The 19,908-nt window shown below is 41.3% G+C and overlaps 1 protein-coding gene across 2 annotated transcripts; it reads left to right on the plus strand.

Annotated features, from left to right (window-relative positions):
• Nucleotides 1-12,281: 12,281 nt before the first annotated feature.
• On the plus strand, nucleotides 12,282-19,266 carry LOC306781602 (polymeric immunoglobulin receptor-like). Of its 2 annotated transcripts, none has more exons than XM_079274530.1 (6): nucleotides 12,282-12,363; nucleotides 14,194-14,541; nucleotides 15,772-16,092; nucleotides 17,046-17,081; nucleotides 17,798-17,966; nucleotides 18,655-19,266. In XM_079274530.1, exons 1-6 carry the CDS (start codon nucleotides 12,324-12,326, stop codon nucleotides 18,665-18,667), a joined length of 927 nt encoding a protein of 308 aa, XP_079130656.1. In that variant the 5' UTR covers nucleotides 12,282-12,323; the 3' UTR covers nucleotides 18,668-19,266. The 2 variants fall into 2 exon arrangements, with proteins under 2 accessions (XP_079130656.1, XP_079130657.1); XM_079274531.1 differs by having other exon boundaries at nucleotides 17,798-17,931.
• Nucleotides 19,267-19,908: the final 642 nt, after the last annotated feature.

Consider the following 19,908-nt stretch of genomic DNA (forward strand, 5'->3'; position numbering starts at 1 on the left):
AAAGTAACCTGTAGGACTTCTATTGCCTGCTGGGTCTGTGACTGAAGAACAAGCTCGTGAAAGTTTTCTTGGAAGCTTCTTTCTTTCTGAGCCCAAAGATCAAATCAGGTGTTTTCTACTCACTGTGACTGCAGCGATGAGGCTGTCGTCATCGGTGACTTCCACAGCAGGAGACCGGCTCCGTCCGTCCTCCCTGATGTCCTCGTACACTCGGTTGGCCTACAGGAGAGGACGTTGTAGAGGATATTGTATTAATATCAGCTCGCTTCACAAACACTAACGATGCTCTCAGAGTTCCTCTGACTCACCTCTGATACATCCGCGTACTGTGTTTCCACAGCAGGTTCTGAAAAAACACAACAGCATGTTTAGAGAAAGGACACTGATGAAAGATCTGGCTCCGTCAAACGGCAAGAAGACACTGATCATCTACTGTAAACAATATACATGATTTAATGATATATACTATGTCTCCCTGAGGTTCTCCCTGATGTTCACCTCCCCCGACTCCCTCCCCTCCCACGTGATGACATTTCACAATCCATCCACTACATGCATTAGAAATAGTCACTGCTGCTTGTGATTGTGGTTTTTAAATGTTGGTCGGTTGTGTGTAAAGAGAGCGACGAGCAGAACATGTGCTTCTGGTGTGAACAGCTTCTGTTTCCCGTGTGAACTCGGCCTCACACATCAACAGATGTCAGTATTCGCTGAATGTCGTGCCCGTTACGAGAGAAACAATTCACAGTGAAAGAGAGAACAAGCAGTTCTTTTCTCAAGAGAAATGGGAAGTTTCAGAGGTGTGACTGTCTGACTTTGAGCTTCCTGTTGCCTCACCTTTGGGTTTAGACGTCCGCCTCCTGCAGAACAGCAGCACAGACAGAGATAATATCACCATGACGACCAGAGCCAGACCCACAGACAGCAGCACATCTGTTTGAGAAGAACAACTTTGTCTTACAGCGACACTTCCTGGTGGACTGTGACATTAATGTTGTGTTCTGGACTCACAGGTATATTGTACATGAAGTATACTATATGATAAATATACATAAAGTATACTGTAAAAACACATATAATCTTTGTAAACGTGTGGATACACATACACATGAATACAGAAACATCATAAGACCTTGTCATGTACAGTGTGAGTCTGGTTGGACTTCACTAGCATTATAACATGTTTATGGAAAATAATTTCTGATTGAACGGCAGGTTTCCAATAAAATCATAGTACAGAACACCTGAAACATGGATGCTGTGAAACTCTTCCTACAGATAATACTTGCAAACAGTTATGCTAACTAATGCTAAGTTACTTGCAATGTAGCAAACAGACACATGAACATACAGACACAGAGTAAATACTGTCACATACATGTTCCTGTCGTCGTCGTGTCAGACTGCACGAAGGTTTCAGGGGAAGCTGATGAAGCTCCGGAGCTTCCTGAAGAGGAGCTCAAGCTCTGAGTGGTTGTTGCTGTGGAGGCTGATGGGACTGATGATGTCATAGCTTGGGTTGGTTCAGAAGCGGTCGGAGCTGTGAACAACAGACACATGCCGATACAAAGAAGTGCTGATGAGAGATGAGATTCTCCTGTGTGTCAGCTGAACTCTTTTCAATGAGCTCTCATCAGCGTTCACACGGACTTTAAAACATCAGCTGCTGTCAGTGAAAACCTTCTTCAGACCTCCAGAGACACAAACAAACGTTTTCAAGTAGAAACTCACCATCTGTGACAACGATCTCAAAGCCATGGTAGGGATCTGATGAGTAAGGTTTGTCCAGAGCACAGCGGTACCGTCCTGAGTCAGACTTGGTCAGCTGTGTGATGCCCACATACACAGATCCTCCTGATGAATATCCTTCTACATATCTGATGCTGTATCTGTCGCTCTGAGCTTTGTAAGCAATTGTTTCAACAAGAATGTCTTTCTCTTCACATCCTCCCTTACAGAAGTACTTCCTGGTTCCAGTGGTAGTAAAGGAACATGCAACCAAGATGTTTCCTCCAGATCTTGAAGAGAAGGTTGTTTTTTCAGAAGAACCTCCGTCCAGCTGAGCTGTTGACAAGATGAACAATCACTCGTTACTGTCTGCAGTTAAGATGATGATCCACAGAAATAAGGACCAAACACTGTGCATGTAGTGCACGTTAACGTATCACTGTGCATGTAGTGCACGTTAACGTATCACTGTGCATGTAGTGCACGTTAACGTATCATTGAGCATGTAGTGCATGTTAACGTATCACTGTGCATGTAGTGCATGTTAACGTATCATTGTGCATGTAGTGCATGTTAACGTATCATTGTGCATGTAGTGCACGTTAACGTATCATTGTGCATGTAGTGCATGTTAACGTATCATTGTGCATGTAGTGCATGTTAACGTATCACTGAGCATGTAGTGCATGTTAACGTATCACTGTGCATGTAGTGCATGTTAACGTAGCACTGTGCATGTAGTGCATGTTAACGTATCATTGAGCATGTAGTGCATGTTAATGTATCACTGAGCATGTAGTGCATGTTAACGTATCACTGAGCATGTAGTGCATGTTAACGTATCACTGAGCATGTAGTGCATGTTAACGTATCATTGAGCATGTAGTGCATGTTAATGTATCACTGAGCATGTAGTGCATGTTAACGTATCACTGTGCATGTAGTGCATGTTAACGTATCATTGTGCATGTAGTGCACGTTAACGTATCATTGTGCATGTAGTGCATGTTAACGTATCATTGAGCATGTAGTGCATGTTAACGTATCATTGAGCATGTAGTGCATGTTAACGTATCATTGTGCATGTAGTGCATGTTAACGTATCACTGAGCATGTAGTGCATGTTAACGTATCATTGTGCATGTAGTGCATGTTAACGTATCACTGAGCATGTAGTGCATGTTAACGTATCATTGAGCATGTAGTGCATGTTAACGTATCACTGAGCATGTAGTGCATGTTAACGTATCATTGTGCATGTAGTGCATGTTAACGTATCACTGAGCATGTAGTGCATGTTAACGTATCACTGAGCATGTAGTGCATGTTAACGTATCACTGAGCATGTAGTGCATGTTAACGTATCATTGTGCATGTAGTGCATGTTAACGTATCATTGTGCATGTAGTGCATGTTAACGTATCACTGAGCATGTAGTGCATGTTAACGTATCATTGTGCATGTAGTGCATGTTAACGTATCATTCATTGTGCATGTAGTGCATGTTAACGTATCATTGTGCATGTAGTGCACGTTAACGTATCATTGTGCATGTAGTGCATGTTAACGTATCATTGTGCATGTAGTGCACGTTAACGTATCATTGTGCATGTAGTGCACGTTAACGTATCATTGTGCATGTAGTGCACGTTAACGTATCACTGAGCATGTAGTGCACGTTAACGTATCACTGAGCATGTAGTGCATGTTAACGTATCATTGTGCATGTAGTGCATGTTAACGTATCATTGTGCATGTAGTGCATGTTAACGTATCACTGAGCATGTAGTGCATGTTAACGTATCATTGTGCATGTAGTGCATGTTAACGTATCACTGAGCATGTAGTGCATGTTAACGTATCATTGTGCATGTAGTGCATGTTAACGTATCATTGTGCATGTAGTGCATGTTAACGTATCACTGAGCATGTAGTGCATGTTAACGTATCATTGTGCATGTAGTGCATGTTAACGTATCACTGAGCATGTAGTGCATGTTAACGTATCATTGTGCATGTAGTGCATGTTAACGTATCATTGTGCATGTAGTGCATGTTAACGTATCACTGAGCATGTAGTGCATGTTAACGTATCATTGTGCATGTAGTGCATGTTAACGTATCATTCATTGTGCATGTAGTGCATGTTAACGTATCATTGTGCATGTAGTGCACGTTAACGTATCATTGTGCATGTAGTGCACGTTAACGTATCATTGTGCATGTAGTGCATGTTAACGTATCATTGTGCATGTAGTGCACGTTAACGTATCATTGTGCATGTAGTGCACGTTAACGTATCATTGAGCATGTAGTGCATGTTAACGTATCATTGAGCATGTAGTGCATGTTAACGTATCATTGTGCATGTAGTGCATGTTAACGTATCATTGTGCATGTAGTGCACGTTAACGTATCATTGTGCATGTAGTGCACGTTAACGTATCATTGAGCATGTAGTGCACGTTAACGTATCATTGAGCATGTAGTGCATGTTAACGTATCATTGTGCATGTAGTGCACGTTAACGTATCATTGTGCATGTAGTGCACGTTAACGTATCATTGTGCATGTAGTGCATGTTAACGTATCATTGTGCATGTAGTGCACGTTAACGTATCATTGTGCATGTAGTGCACGTTAACGTATCATTGAGCATGTAGTGCATGTTAACGTATCATTGTGCATGTAGTGCATGTTAACGTATCATTGTGCATGTAGTGCACGTTAACGTATTATTGTGCATGTAGTGCATGTTAACGTATCATTGTGCATGTAGTGCACGTTAACGTATCATTGTGCATGTAGTGCACGTTAACGTATCATTGTGCATGTAGTGCACGTTAACGTATCATTGTGCATGTAGTGCACGTTAACGTATCATTGTGCATGTAGTGCACGTTAACGTATCATTGTGCATGTAGTGCACGTTAACGTATCATTGAGCATGTAGTGCACGTTAACGTATCATTGAGCATGTAGTGCATGTTAACGTATCATTGTGCATGTAGTGCATGTTAACGTATCACTGAGCATGTAGTGCATGTTAACGTATCATTGTGCATGTAGTGCATGTTAACGTATCACTGAGCATGTAGTGCATGTTAACGTATCATTGTGCATGTAGTGCATGTTAACGTATCACTGAGCATGTAGTGCATGTTAACGTATCATTGTGCATGTAGTGCATGTTAACGTATCACTGAGCATGTAGTGCATGTTAACGTATCATTGAGCATGTAGTGCATGTTAACGTAGCACTGAGCATGTAGTGCATGTTAACGTATCATTGTGCATGTAGTGCATGTTAACGTAGCACTGAGCATGTAGTGCATGTTAACGTATAATTGAGCATGTAGTGCATGTTAACGTATCATTGAGCATGTAGTGCATGTTAACGTATCATTGTGCATGTAGTGCATGTTAACGTAGCACTGAGCATGTAGTGCATGTTAACGTAGCACTGTGCATGTAGTGCATGTTAACGTAGCACTGTGCATGTGGTGCATGTTAACGTAGCACTGTGCATGTGGTGCATGTTAACGTAGCACTGAGCATGTGGTGCATGTTAACGTAGCACTGAGCATGTAGTGCATGTTAACGTATCATTGAGCATGTGGTGCATGTTAACGTAGCACTGTGCATGTGGTGCATGTTAACGTAGCACTGAGCATGTAGTGCATGTTAACGTAGCACTGTGCATGTAGTGCATGTTAACGTAGCACTGTGCATGTGGTGCATGTTAATGTATCATTGTGCATGTAGTGCATGTTAACGTAGCACTGTGCATGTAGTGCATGTTAACGTAGCACTGTGCATGTAGTGCATGTTAACGTAGCACTGTGCATGTGGTGCATGTTAATGTATCATTGTGCATGTAGTGCATGTTAACGTAGCACTGTGCATGTAGTGCATGTTAACGTAGCACTGTGCATGTAGTGCATGTTAACGTAGCACTGTGCATGTGGTGCATGTTAATGTATCATTGTGCATGTGGTGCATGTTAACGTAGCACTGTGCATGTAGTGCATGTTAACGTAGCACTGTGCATGTGGTGCATGTTAACGTAGCACTGTGCATGTGGTGCATGTTAATGTATCATTGTGCATGTAGTGCATGTTAACGTATCATTGAGCATGTAGTGCATGTTAACGTAGCACTGTGCATGTGGTGCATGTTAATGTATCATTGTGCATGTGGTGCATGTTAACGTAGCACTGTGCATGTAGTGCATGTTAACGTAGCACTGTGCATGTGGTGCATGTTAACGTAGCACTGTGCATGTGGTGCATGTTAATGTATCATTGTGCATGTAGTGCATGTTAACGTAGCACTGTGCATGTAGTGCATGTTAACGTAGCACTGTGCATGTAGTGCATGTTAACGTAGCACTGTGCATGTGGTGCATGTTAATGTATCATTGTGCATGTAGTGCATGTTAACGTAGCACTGTGCATGTAGTGCATGTTAACGTAGCACTGTGCATGTAGTGCATGTTAACGTAGCACTGTGCATGTGGTGCATGTTAATGTATCATTGTGCATGTGGTGCATGTTAACGTAGCACTGTGCATGTAGTGCATGTTAACGTAGCACTGTGCATGTGGTGCATGTTAACGTAGCACTGTGCATGTGGTGCATGTTAATGTATCATTGTGCATGTAGTGCATGTTAACGTATCATTGAGCATGTAGTGCATGTTAACGTAGCACTGTGCATGTAGTGCATGTTAATGTGCCACTGAGCATGTAGTGCATGTTAACGTAGCACTGTGCATGTGGTGCATGTTAACGTATCATTGAGCATGTAGTGCACGTTAACGTATCATTGAGCATGTAGTGCATGTTAACGTAGCACTGAGCATGTAGTGCACGTTAACGTAGCACTGTGCATGTGGTGCATGTTAACGTAGCACTGAGCATGTAGTGCATGTTAACGTAGCACTGAGCATGTAGTGCATGTTAACGTATCATTGTGCATGTGGTGCATCATAGTGACAGTTCATCTTCCAAGTGTAGATTATGAAAAGACTCAATATCGACTCCATATGTATGATGTTTGTATTTATATATGATGTATTGCTTCAGGATGACATTATAACATGTTAATAGCCTCTTTGCATATGAAATAAAAACATGTTTTTAAATTGTCTACCTATTAATGAAAACATTCTCTTCAGAAGCACAAACTCTTCTTTCTCACTGACGTCTAAAAGGAAAAGTGTGGAAGAAAACGTTGAACTCATCCACAACAATGCGTTTGATGCATCAGCTTCAAAGCGTTTCAACACAAGCGCTCTACCTTCTGAGCCACACGCTCATATCTGCCTCTGATGTAAAGTCAGAGCTATACGTTACATTATGGATCACTTTCATCAGTTATCAGTGACAGCAGACCTGTCACAAGGTGACTATCAATCTGTGTTCATGGTCAAGATAGAAGAAAGAATGTTTTTATGACTTTTAGTAGAAACTCACCGTCTACAACGAGGATTTCAAACGCCGGGTATGAAGATGCAGAGCCACACCCGTACAGTCCTGAGTCAGACTTGGTCAGCTGTGTGATGGTCACAGAAACAACTCTTTTGCTCCTTTTAATGCTGAATCTGCCTTTCTTAGCGCTATCATTGGTTGTTTCAATGATAATGTCTTCTTGTTTACATGGGTCCTTACAGAGGCTCTTCCTGCTCCCAGAAGAAGAAGAAGAAGAGCATTCAACTGTGACATCTCCTCCTTCAGTTCTTGTATATAGGAGGAAACCGTTGTTTCCATCCTGCAGAGCTGATGAAAAGATGAACAATCATTAGTTGCTGTGTGTTCTTCCTGTAGGATGATGCAGTCTGATCACGATATGTTCTGCTTCACGTTAACAAAGATCCACAGAGTCACACTGAGAGCTGCTCAGTTCAACCAGTTCAGTCTGTGACTGACAATCAGAGGCTTTGACATCTTGTTACATTCATACAAATCCTTATGAAATACTCTTATCTTCCTCATTCTGTGAACATTTGCAAACTCTTCAGTCCATGTCTGGAACAATCCATCATCATCATTTTAAACACTGCACACAGGGCTCGACATCAACACCTGCACGGGGGAGTGAACTCTGTGTTTGGGTGAGTGAAACATGAATATGATCTTTATTCGGGTCTACTTTCAGTCAAACAATGTGTTCTAGTCTAGTTTAGCTAACAGCTAATGAGGTTCCATTCAGTTACATTATGGTGCGTTCAAGCTCCAAAACTGTAAAAATAACAATTGGGCAAAAGGTAAATCATGTGTTTGAATGCAATCTTGTAAAATGAAGTTTTGATGTGAAACTTGAATAGATTCAGTTGTTTAGTGTTGATTTCACTGATTTATTAAAAGTTCTATACTTTCCATTTCAGACATGTTTGACTGTCAGGGAAATAAATCACCTCAGCCACTTGCTGAAGGTTCATAACAAACTGAATGTTCAGTCCTGCTCTCCAGCTGCCTTCATGTTTAGAACTACATGTTGAACATGTCTTCATTGTGAATACCTATTTTATATTCAAGATTCTTCATTGTTTACTTTTCTTTTCTCTAACTTTCTTTATTGTGATGAGATAAATTCCAGTTATGTGAAAACCTATTTAGCGATAATAATATTCTGATCGTCTTTTATTCTCTCTGCAGAGTTTCAATCAATCAAATGTAACTTGTTAAAAGTAACTGACTCCTCCAGATCATTTCAGCTCTTTGTTTTTTACTCTTTGTTTCTCTCTTCTCATCCAACAGTGAGCCATAAAAAGAGGAGGAGTTTGCATCAAAACCATGAAGCAGCAGTAACCCTCCTGAGGTCCAGATATCATCATGACGTTCATTTAGAACAGAGATCGCTCTTCACTCTCAGAGACACAAACATTCATCAAAGCTCAACAAACAGTAACGGAGCACCAACACAGCAGAGCGCTGCGAAACACTTCAATCAGCATTAAAACAGGTGAAGCAGACGCAACATGAGAAGAGATTGTGCAGCTTCAGGTCGCTTTTTAAGAGTTTAACATGTCGCTGTTAGAGTTCAGACCACGAACACCAACGGCTGCTGGACTTTCAACATGAACGTGTTGTTTCCACACCACTGTTTCTAACGGGTTGCTTCACTTTGCTAGTTGTTGTCTGAACCGGAAACAAAAAAAACACAACAAAAAACAGCTGGGGCTAGTGTTCTGGGAGGCTACGCTAACTAGCTTAACGGGAAAACAAGCAGCAACACGCATTCTGCTACACACTGGAGCGCCATTCAGATATTAGATGTAAAATAACAAACGCAGTTAACTTGCAGAATACTGTTCACTTAGAGACAAACTCCATCCTCCTTTCTTTGTTGATGAAGAGTTTAATCCGGTTAAATCCCAACTCACAAATGCGTTTCTCCTCCTTCAGCCATTGAGTGTTAAAAAACAAAGCTAATCTACACCACGCAAAATGCAAAACATCAAACATAATTTCTTCCATATCTTTCAATTTGAACTCTCACGACTCTGACTAAGCCTATAGTCAGGTGCTCGCCCACTGACCAATCACAGCACACGCTTCACCTCACTGCAGAGCTGCACCTGAAAACTGAGCTGCACGTAATGCTGACGTAGCTATAGGCCGGCTAGCAGGTGCTGACACGTCAAATAATACGCCCAACATGCTAAAGATCTGATTGGTTGAACACTATGACAATCAACAATATCGTCCCCATTCTCTTCTTACCTAGAGACACAGTCGCTGTGCAATGAGAAAATAAGATAATGGGGAAAATGTTTTTATAAATTACATAGTGTAATAGTGTATTTAAGAAAAATTATAAAATGATAAAACAGTTATAACGTTGTGATTCTGTTTAGGCCAGCAGAGAAGGCCTTGCAGGCCCTGACGGCCCGCCACTGTTGGAGGCAGATCTACCTTCCACCTCACACAGCGGGTGTTGTGACATTTGGGAAGTTAGAACAAACTCCACCAACAGTCAGAGTGAAGCAACAGAACACACGACTTGTGTTACTGTAAGAACACAACACAAGGAGACGAGGAGGCATTGTGTTACCTTTGACAACAAGTAGAGCTGCAACCATTCAGAGAGCAAACTATTGTAATATTCAAGGACACGTTCCAGTGATCCGTCAGACATCTGCTGCTTCCAGCTTCTTCAATGTCAGGATTCAACACTTTTCTTTGTTGTTAATATTTGATACTGAACTGAAAATGTTGCTGCAACTTTAAATAACAGGAAGTGAGACTGCTGGCACTGAACTAATTGTGTCTCTGAAGTTTTGGTCCGCTGTGAATTGCTTTCACTTAGAAAGTAACAAGTTTGTCTCCTTCATCTCCTTCCTGATGTACAGTTTATTTATACAGTACTCAGTACTAAAGTACTGCCCGACAACAATACTCACACCTTCATATGTACAGTAAATAGTTGTTCTTCTTCTGTCCATTCTGGCCACAAAGAGCCTGAACATGTATTGTAACTGATGTGAGGCTTCAGCAGTCTGACTGAGATGAATCAAGTGAAGCCTCGTATGAACTTCAGATCAACATGAAGAAGAGAGAGAGACAGAAATACAAAGTGAATGTACTCACAGAGGAAGAAGAAGCAGATCAGAGTGAGACGGACTTTCATGATGAGACTCTGATGGTTTACCTTCGCCTCTCTTCCTTCTTCTCTGACTAACAGGAAGTGCTTTCTTCTTTAAATGATGGAGTCCCTCCTCCAGACACACCTCTCCTCTCCTCCCCATCAGTGAGTGTTTCTACTGCAGGTCTGAGGTCACCACATATTCATGTCTGACTTCACACTGTGCTCCACTCTCACTGCGAGCTCATTGTCATATATACATATATATATATATATATATATGTATATATATATGTACATATATATATATATATATATATGTATACATATATATATATATGTATATATATATATATATATATATATATATATATATATATATATATATATATATACATATATATATATATATATATATATGTATATATATATATATATGTACAAAATGACCACATAGAGATGCAAAGAGATGCAAAACAACTACAAAGAGACAGAATTACTACAAAGACAAACAAAATGACCATAAATATACAGAGAATGACCACAAAGAGATACAAAAACAGACCAAAAACAGAATAACCACAGACAGACAGTTCAGACTCAGCAGCAGATCATGTGGAGCTCTGGCAGTGAGCATGTTTATTTTGCTCTGCTGTCTGTCAGATGGAGTGATGCTCGCTGCTGAAAGCTGAATCATGAAGTTCACACTTCTTTATATGTATATATATTCTTTATAACATATATGAATATATGTTAAATGAACAGTGTGTGAATATTTAGTGCCCTCCCTCTCACAGCCCTCCCTCTCACAGCCCTCCCTCTCACAGCCCTCCCTCTCTCGGCCCTCCCTCTCACAGCCCTCCCTCTCACAGCCCTCCCTCTCTCGGCCCTCCCTCTCACAGCCCTCCCTCTCACAGCCCTCCCTCTCTCGGCCCTCCCTCTCACAGCCCTCCCTCTCACAGCCCTCCCTCTCTCGGCCCTCCCTCTCACAGCCCTCCCTCTCACAGCCCTCCCTCTCACAGCCCTCCCTCTCACAGCCCTCCCTCTCACAGCCCTCCCTCTGCTCGGCCCTCCCTGTCACAGCGGGAAACGCTACGCTGGCCTTCAGTTAGTGATTTAGTTTACTTTAGTTTAGTTTAGTTTAGTTTAGTTTAGTTTAGTTTAGTTTATTTATTTGCACAATTTAAACAATGAACTAAAAATAAACAAAGGTAACAGAGATAAATAATATCAGAGTGCAGAAAGAGGCAAAAACCCAATTTGAAGCCTCCACCTATAAAATATTAAAATGTCACAATATTACAGAGAACATAAATGGATATGCAAAAGATATGACGACGTAAAATATCATTGACAAGATGTTTTTAAAATATGTGAAACATGATAACAATACCAATACATTACAAACATCATATTTATGATTTTAGTACAATAGGAGCGATACTCTTATCAATACTCTGCTTTTCTACGTGACGAAATAATTGCTTTTAAAAGCGTATAGAATTTCAAAAAACAATTTAATTCAGAACAGGATTAGAATTGATTCACATTTTATGAAATGTACCTTCAGTTAAGGTGAAACGTCTCTCAGAAACCACGATAATTCTTTCAGGTGATTATGCACTAATAAAAACATGTTATTCAACTTCTGCTGATTAATCCCTGTACATTTGACTCACTGTTCCTTTAAGTGCAAACCTTAAGTTGTTGTTGTGATGAAGTAAGAAATGTTTGGACAGATTCTTAATATAATCCTTTGTACATCTTGAATGCAACTTCAATGAGAGACTTTGAAAAGTAAATTGTTGTTGTTTCTTGTGTTGGACAGGATGGGTTGACCACAATCAGGTTGCTGTAATGCTGCAGGAGGATGTGGTTTCGTCTGATGTATTCCAGAGAAAACGGAAGTTTGTTGGCACATGAATTGTGGGTAAAGAGCAGAGTTTCTCACTCAAAGGGAACAGACTCAGTCTCAACTCGATTTGTGAGTAAGTCTAGAGATTCAGAATGAATATCCACCATCTTTTGTTCTTCTGCTGCTTCTCAGGTGAGGACTCACTACCTGACTGGTTCTAGCTGTTAGATATTCACCGTGTGTATTCGTCCAGATGTTAAAGGTTTTCTAGTTGCTGTATTCTTATACAGATGTCGTGTTGTCCTCTGATGTATTCAGATTTCTAGTTTCTGCTGCTGCTTTCTCACACGATCATCATCAGGTTAGAGTAGCCAGGCAGGCTCAGCTGCAGCTCATAGATATTCTGCGTGTTTGTCTATTAAAAACAGGCAAACGTAGACTTTGAAGGTCGATGAGCAGCTGTGGGGGAGGGGGAGGCGTGATGTTGCACCGATTAGGGCCCGTCTCCACATCGTACCTTTTTCTGGCAGAAAGGCGTCCGCAGGGCGCTGGGTAGCGCGTCATCCCAGCGTTTCAACGAATAAGAGCTCTGAGTGATTTTTAAAATGTTCATATGACAACAATATCTTGACAACATATCACCACTCTAACCGCCTTGTATGGTTGTTTGTACTCCTGTGCTTTTCTTATATATTTGGGCTACCATCTATTTCTTCCACTTTCCACATTTTTTCACCATGAGCACCAACCAGGACGCTTGCTTCATACTTCGTACAGATGAGCTTGTCAGCGCTCAGTCTGAGAAACATGGCCCACGGTAATAAAAGCACAACTCTCTCCAGCAACAATCTGTTTCCACCCGGCTGATCTGCCCCACTAGTGTGTGTCCGAAATATAAACTTAAGGATACACAGACAAGCTCCTCCTCCGTGTTCTACAGTGACGTCACCGGAAAGAAGGAGCGCTCAGAAAAAGAGAAAGATGCTGGGTACAGCGCCTTTTCTCTCGAGGCGGCCGCAAACAGTCGCATACGCTGCTAGTAGGCTGATTTTGTAATTGTCTTGATATGGCTGTTCAGGTTGAGGTCTGAATCCATAACTACACCTTTTCCTACATTCATAACCCAACACTTTTGGTGCATCCATCTGTAACCATAACACTGACCAGATGTTTCCAGCTGCTATAGAAAGTCTAAATGATGAGTCATAGAAGCCGCTCTTCATAGGTTACCCTACATGTGACGTATAAATGGATTGTGAGTACATTGAAGACTTCTCTAATCGTGGCTTTACAACACATGAAATACTTCAATAGCTTGATGTTTCACATGGATTGTACTGAGCAAACGCACCCTTCAATAGAATTTTAAGCAAGAAGCAGCGCTGGAATATAAAGAATGAAACCAATGTGGCTGAGGTGGCGACCTTAAACAGCAACTTGAACTTTTTAGTTCAAGTTGCTGGCAGAAAAAACGTAAAAAAATAATAATTTTTCTTTTTTTCAGTTACCTTTTTTTTTTTTTTGGTTGGTGGAAATGGGCTTCCATAGTTTGTACTGGGAGATTTACTTTAAAAAAACCCATTATCTGCTGAATTACGTCTCTTTCCTAAGTCTTTGGGAAAAAGTCGATTTGGGCTCCATAACATCACGTCACGGTCCCGGAAGTTGTAATTCCACCGTTTGACCACAATGTAAAACTTGCTTCAAAGCCCGGCTCTCTTCCTGGGTGCTTGATAAAGACAGGGCGGCTAAAAGAACCAACCAACTACAAAGTCCTCATGACAATGTAACCCAATATAATTGCAACGAACTATCATCAATTATTTGTTTTTGCTGCTTTATGCGGTTGATGTGACAAAGTAGGAACATCAAAAAAAAAAGCAGATGTTGCTCAGAGACTCAACTGCAGCTACAAGTACAACAACTAGTATCAGAGCAAAGTTGATCTTTACTAATGTCTGCCTCTGTATCATCTCTGTGAGGTGATCGATGAGCCTTCATTAACTCTGCTTGTCTCTTCAGCAGCACTTTGTGGTGGAAACACTCGGCTCGTCGGTGCACAAGTCCCCGTTTTTACGCAAGCTGAAGGGGAAACTGCTTCACTTACTTGCTACCAACTTTCTTCGTCTGAAAGCAGGAAGTTCTTCTGTAAGAACAAATGTGAAGCAGAAGATATTCTCATTAACACAGATGGCAACACAGCTCTCAATGGCAGATACAGCATTGAATACAGAAGCGGTTCTTCTGGAGGAGAGCTGACTGTGACCTTCACAAATCTGACCAGGTCTGACTCAGGACGGTACAGGTGTGGTTTGGGCGAAACTTTGTATCCAGATTCATACTGTGACTTTGAGGTCAGAGTTTCAGATGGTGAGTTTCTACTTAAAGTCATTGAACCTGATATATTTTGTGTTTTCACCATATTTAACGAGGAAGAAATCAATTTAAATTGTGGGAAGAATGTGAGTTATTTCTTTCTTTATGTTTGATATAAGGATTGGTTGAACTAGGCAGCTCCCACTGATCTTTGTTAATGTGAAGCTGTAAATATTGTGATCAAACTGAAGCATCTTACAGGAAGTACAAACAGTAACTAGAAAAGTTCGCAGGAAATTTTGACAGTGTGGCTTCTACTGCCCGAAGACGTCGCAATATATACACACGCCGATGTTACCTGTAGTGTCGTTCAGGTTCAATTGAGATAGCGCTTCTCTATTTTCTGCATTTTAGATTCATACTCTTGGATTGAATCTTGTATTCGTGATGGACAGTCCACAAATGGCTCCCGTCATTTCTGGACATGTACATCTTTGTTTGAGAAGCCTTTGGAAATGATGGGAGCTAACGCTAACGCTAACGCTCCCATCATTTCGGTATTTGAGATATAAACCTTTGTTTGAGAAGCCTTTGGAAACAAATTGCTCCAGCTCCCACAATTTTTACTCTTTATACACCATTTTTGCCCCAAAATCTTGGAAATGTTGTGCTGGTCGCAGTAAAGTGTCTGTGGAATCCAACAGACTTACACATTTGGCTCAAAGAGCCACAGAGCGACATGAACTCCAACCAACTGCTCCATTAGACTCCATGTTAAATCTCACCACTCATTTCTCAAAGAACGCAGACGGTACCAGTTTTGTCTGTGAGTCTTTGTCTTGAGCTCACATTATTAACACAACCAACATAAAAAACACATCAGCGCATTTGGCAGAGTCTTATCTTTCTCACGGTATCCATATTTTGGCACTCAAACTCCTGCCTTTTGTTAAAAGGAGGTTTTGTTCAAAATCACTGATTACTGTAACGTTTCTTAATCAGTCTGCCTCTAACACCAGGCGCGTCCTCACCATGGCAACCAGTTACACACAAGCGATATATCAATCGAATCTCAACGATACTACCGGTAACATCGGCGTGTGTAGCTGTACATTGCGACGTCTTCAGGCAGTAGAAGCCACACTGTCAAAATGTCCTGTCGAATTCACTGTCGAAAGTTATGATTAAGCCCGATGGATTATATACAGTGTGCTCTGGCACAGGCAGTTTTACTGCCTTTGTGCTACAAAGCCACACTGAACTAATGATTGTTCATCTTTTTAGCCCCTCTGCAGGATGGAATCTCTGGTTTTAGCTATACAACAACTGAAGGAGAAAATATCACATTTGGATGCGATGATACTGTCTACGGAAGGCACAAGTTCTTGTGTAAGGACGAATGTAAAAAGGAAGAAGACATTCTCATTGAAACAGATGGCAACAGAACTCGCAGAGGCAGATACAGCATTGAGTATAATTGGGCAGGGGAGATGGATGTGACCATCACCCAGGTGACCAAGTCTGACACAGGACGGTACATGTGTGGTTACGGCAGAGCGCTGTCTCCAGATTCATCCTACACCACATCCATTGTTGTCATAGATGGTGAGTTTTTGCTTCATTGAATGTCATGAAAATGACAAAAGCAACCATAATGTGGGTTATTTTACATTTCATTTCCCCACATATTGCAAGTGTATACAGGTGAATTAAAGTCCTGGAGTTGATACCTGAAACAATAGGCTTGTCTATATTTGTAATAAAGCCGCTGAAAACAAAATTAAGAACATTTCTTTTGCCTCCACATGGCTCTCAACATGGAGACGGCTGAGCCTGTGGCTGGAAGCTAAAGGTGCTAACAATGGCAACGGTGCTGATGGAGCAAATAGTGCTGACAAAGCTAACAGTGTTTATCCGAGGGGGAACTGGCGCTATCGGTCAGGACAAGCCAATAGCGTCAGAACTGTTGAAGATGCAGTCACGAAACTTTACAGGTGTGTAGTTGAGATCAAAATAAAGGCTGAGCTCAAAGATGGGTGTGAACGCAGCAGAGGGGTATGAAGCAGAGGGGTAGGAAGCAGAGGGGTAGGAAGCAGAGGGGTAGGAAGCAGAGGGGTAGGAAGCAGAGGGGTATGAAGCAGAGGGGTAGGAAGCAGAGGGGTAGGAAGCAGAGGGGTAGGAAGCAGAGGGGTAGGAAGCAGAGGGGTAGGAAGCAGAGGGGTAGGAAGCAGAGGAGTAGGAAACAGAGGGGTAGGAAGCAGAGGGGTAGGAAGCAGAGGGGTAGGAAGCAGAGGGGTAGGAAGCAGAGGGGTATGAAGCAGAGGGGTAGGAAGCAGAGGGGTAGGAAGCAGAGGGGTATGAAGCAGAGGGGTAGGAAGCAGAGGGGTAGGAAGCAGAGGGGTATGAAGCAGAGGGGTAGGAAGCAGAGGGGTAGGAAGCAGAGGGGTAGGAAGTAGGGACGGGGCCATTGGCACACCACACTTGCCTGACTTGGCGTCGCAGTTGTTGTGATCCCATTTCAAGATGGTCTCTTTCCGTTGTGTTTTTGTTGTTCACAGCACCGACTACTTTCCAACCAAGCGGCCCGTTTACAGGTACAGTTCACAGAGCCTGTTTGTCCTCCTGCCAATCAGTGTCTCAACTTCATCTTCTACAAAACACTTGTGAACAACTTAAAAAATTAAGCATCAAAACGGTCCAATAATAATAATCATAATAAAATGTCCAGTTTCTGTTTCAGCACACAAGCACAGTTTCAGGAAACATCTACACCAAAGTCTGATATTATATCAAAATAGGAAGATTTTTGTCATTTTTTATTAAAGGTGACATGTTGAGTTTTCTTGTAAACAATGTTTACAATTTGGTAACAGCTTGAGTCCTCTTTCTCTTCCACACTCACCTGGTTAACATTAGACCTGAGCCTGGTGGTTCAATGGCGTTTGATCGACTGAAATATTCAAATCATGTTCTTTTGATTTCATTCGACGAGACTAGACTGCATGTGTAAAACAACGAGGATTAATTGTGAAGCCATTACGGCATTGCGCAATCTCCAGGAATCTCAAGTTCAGTTTCGGTGGTTCAACGTCTACTATTTTTTAGTCGTGCTTTATTAGAGTTAAAAAACTAAAAATTTAAATGAATATGTGTTCCTTTTTATTTCATTTTCATTATTCTTTGAACCACATATCGTCTAAGTTCAGTCTTACTTTAGTTCTATTGAGTTTCAGTGCCAGGACGATCTTTTTCACTGCTTGTTTCAGTTGCTTGTTTGCTGGAATGACGCTGCTCCTCTGTCCCTGCTCAGGTTCCTTCGTGCTCCTGGTTGTCGGTGTGCCCTTCTTTGTGCTGTTGGATGTTTTCCTGCTGCTCTACAAATTGAAGAAGCAGAGGAACTTGGGTTTGAACACCAGAGGAAATGCAGACGACGTGTTCATGGAGGTGACTTTCTTTCATGAGGTTTTGTCTCAGTCTATGTACGTGGGTTACTGAATTGTGTTTAAGTCACATTTTATTTTTGCAATTCTGATATTTGCAGGAATTAATCTCAGTTCTGCAGCAACTTCTCTATTTTACACAAAAATGAGAGTAACGATTTGACGGATTGCTGTGGAACTTAGTACAGATGCTCATGGTGCCAAATAATCTTTATAAGAATCCTCTGAGCTTTAGTGATCCTCTGACTTTTTCATCTGACGCCACCATTGATTTCACCAAAATGTATTGAGCTATTGAACTAAATGCTAACAGCAGCATGTGCTGTTAGCATTTAGCTCAAAGCAGGACTGGCTAGCCTCCCTGCCACCCCATTAAGTGCCTTGAAGTACTCTTTTAGCGTTGTGAATGCCATTTGTCTCGTTTTGTTATCTGTGTAGGTTCAGATGTGGCTGTTCTATGTTTTTTTCTATGAATCGTTGCTTAATTTCTTTGCACCAAAATAATTGATTTGACTTATTGCATGGTGCTCTTTCCCTGTGGGATGATTTATCTTGTTAAACTTTGTGCGTCTTGCCCTAAAAGTGGCATTTTAACAAAAACTATAATTATCTCTGACCATTTGAATTGTTGTCGCTGACCCAGTAGCAAACAATTGCCTACAAATAACAAACGTGTTACTTTGGCTGCTGCTGTATTTCATTTTGTTTGACGTTCTTCCTGTTTCAGGAATCTGTCATGAGAACATAGCTCCAGTCTCCACATGTGAAGACTCCGTCTACCAGAGCCTCCATCCAGCCAGCAAGGACCAGGACCAGGACCAGGACCAGGACCAGGACCAGACCTACTGTACTTTAAGGCAGTAAACAAATGTTAACGTTTGAATTTGAATCTGTGTTTTGTGCAGCTCATCATGTCATGCAAGGTTCCACTTTGTTCTTTTATTATTGGCAGATATCATCCATGAACATTGCATTTTCATCATCTTTCTGCTAATGATACAGAGTTGATCATTCCTCTGAGGGTGTTCGGCATCTTCTCACTTCATTATTCTGACGTGTGCGATCTGTCTGATCTGTGTTGTTCTTCCTCTAAACTTTAAGCAACAGATAAATAATTGAGTCCTGCACCCATTAGTTGCTCAATAAGTCAGAAGTTGCATTTTGTAATAAAAGCCAAAATCAGCAAAAGAATGATCATTATGTATGTAGCATCACACGTACAGTTGAAGCTCTTTGTCTGTTCTTATTTTCATAACAGACAAACATTAAAAAGTCAGCATTAAATGATTTAAAATATCTAAATTACACAAATCTAACCAATAAATTAAGTGAAATACAAGACACCTCATTTTATTCATTTCCTATTTTTATTTTCCTTTACTGTCATAATTAAATAATAAACGTGTTAAATAACCAAATTAATTGTTTTTCATTGTGCATTGAATTTTCCACGCCACATCAAGATCCTATCACGACACAGAAGACAAAGTGAAGCGGTGTGTGCAGCTCAGTGCTGTGCAGCAGAGGGCAGCACAGACCGGTCAGCCCTGAACGCAAAGAACTGTCATTGGTGCTCATGAGAGGCTGCGAGGGATGCTGCTCTCCTTTTAGATGGACACTTGTGATGTTAGACGACAGTCGCTGATTTAAGATGAGACACCTGCTTTAGTCCACTTCAGTCTGAAGACATATTTATTTTATGCATATTTTACTTTTGAGAAGAAAAAATATTCGGGAGCCGCAGTGTCATGTTCTGGGTTTTGTTTATTTTATTTTGAAGATCCATGCTTCTTTTGTCCTGTGTTTGGCTTTACTTCCTGTCTTCTTTCTTTTTCCCGCCCTTTTCTTCCTCCCCTGTAAATGATTAGCTGATTAGCCTCTTGTGTGTTCAGTGTGTTCCCTTGTGTCAGTGTCAGGTAGTGTGCGTTTGATTTATTTGTCACGTAACTTGCGCCCTTCAGTAATGCCATGTCAGCAGTTA

The sequence above is a fragment of the Melanostigma gelatinosum genome (genome assembly GCF_949748355.1).
Source record: "Melanostigma gelatinosum genome assembly, chromosome: 8".
Lineage (NCBI taxonomy): Eukaryota > Metazoa > Chordata > Actinopteri > Perciformes > Zoarcidae > Melanostigma > Melanostigma gelatinosum.

Bases quoted from the DNA above. Each gene is read 5' to 3' on its own strand.
- LOC306781602 (XM_079274530.1), top strand. From the start codon at position 12,324: ATGAATATCCACCATCTTTTGTTCTTCTGCTGCTTCTCAG. The intron at 12,364-14,193 runs GTGAGGACTCAC...TTGTCTCTTCAG, and splicing joins GTTCTTCTGCTGCTTCTCAG to CAGCACTTTGTGGTGGAAAC. The intron at 14,542-15,771 runs GTGAGTTTCTAC...TCATCTTTTTAG, and splicing joins TGAGGTCAGAGTTTCAGATG to CCCCTCTGCAGGATGGAATC.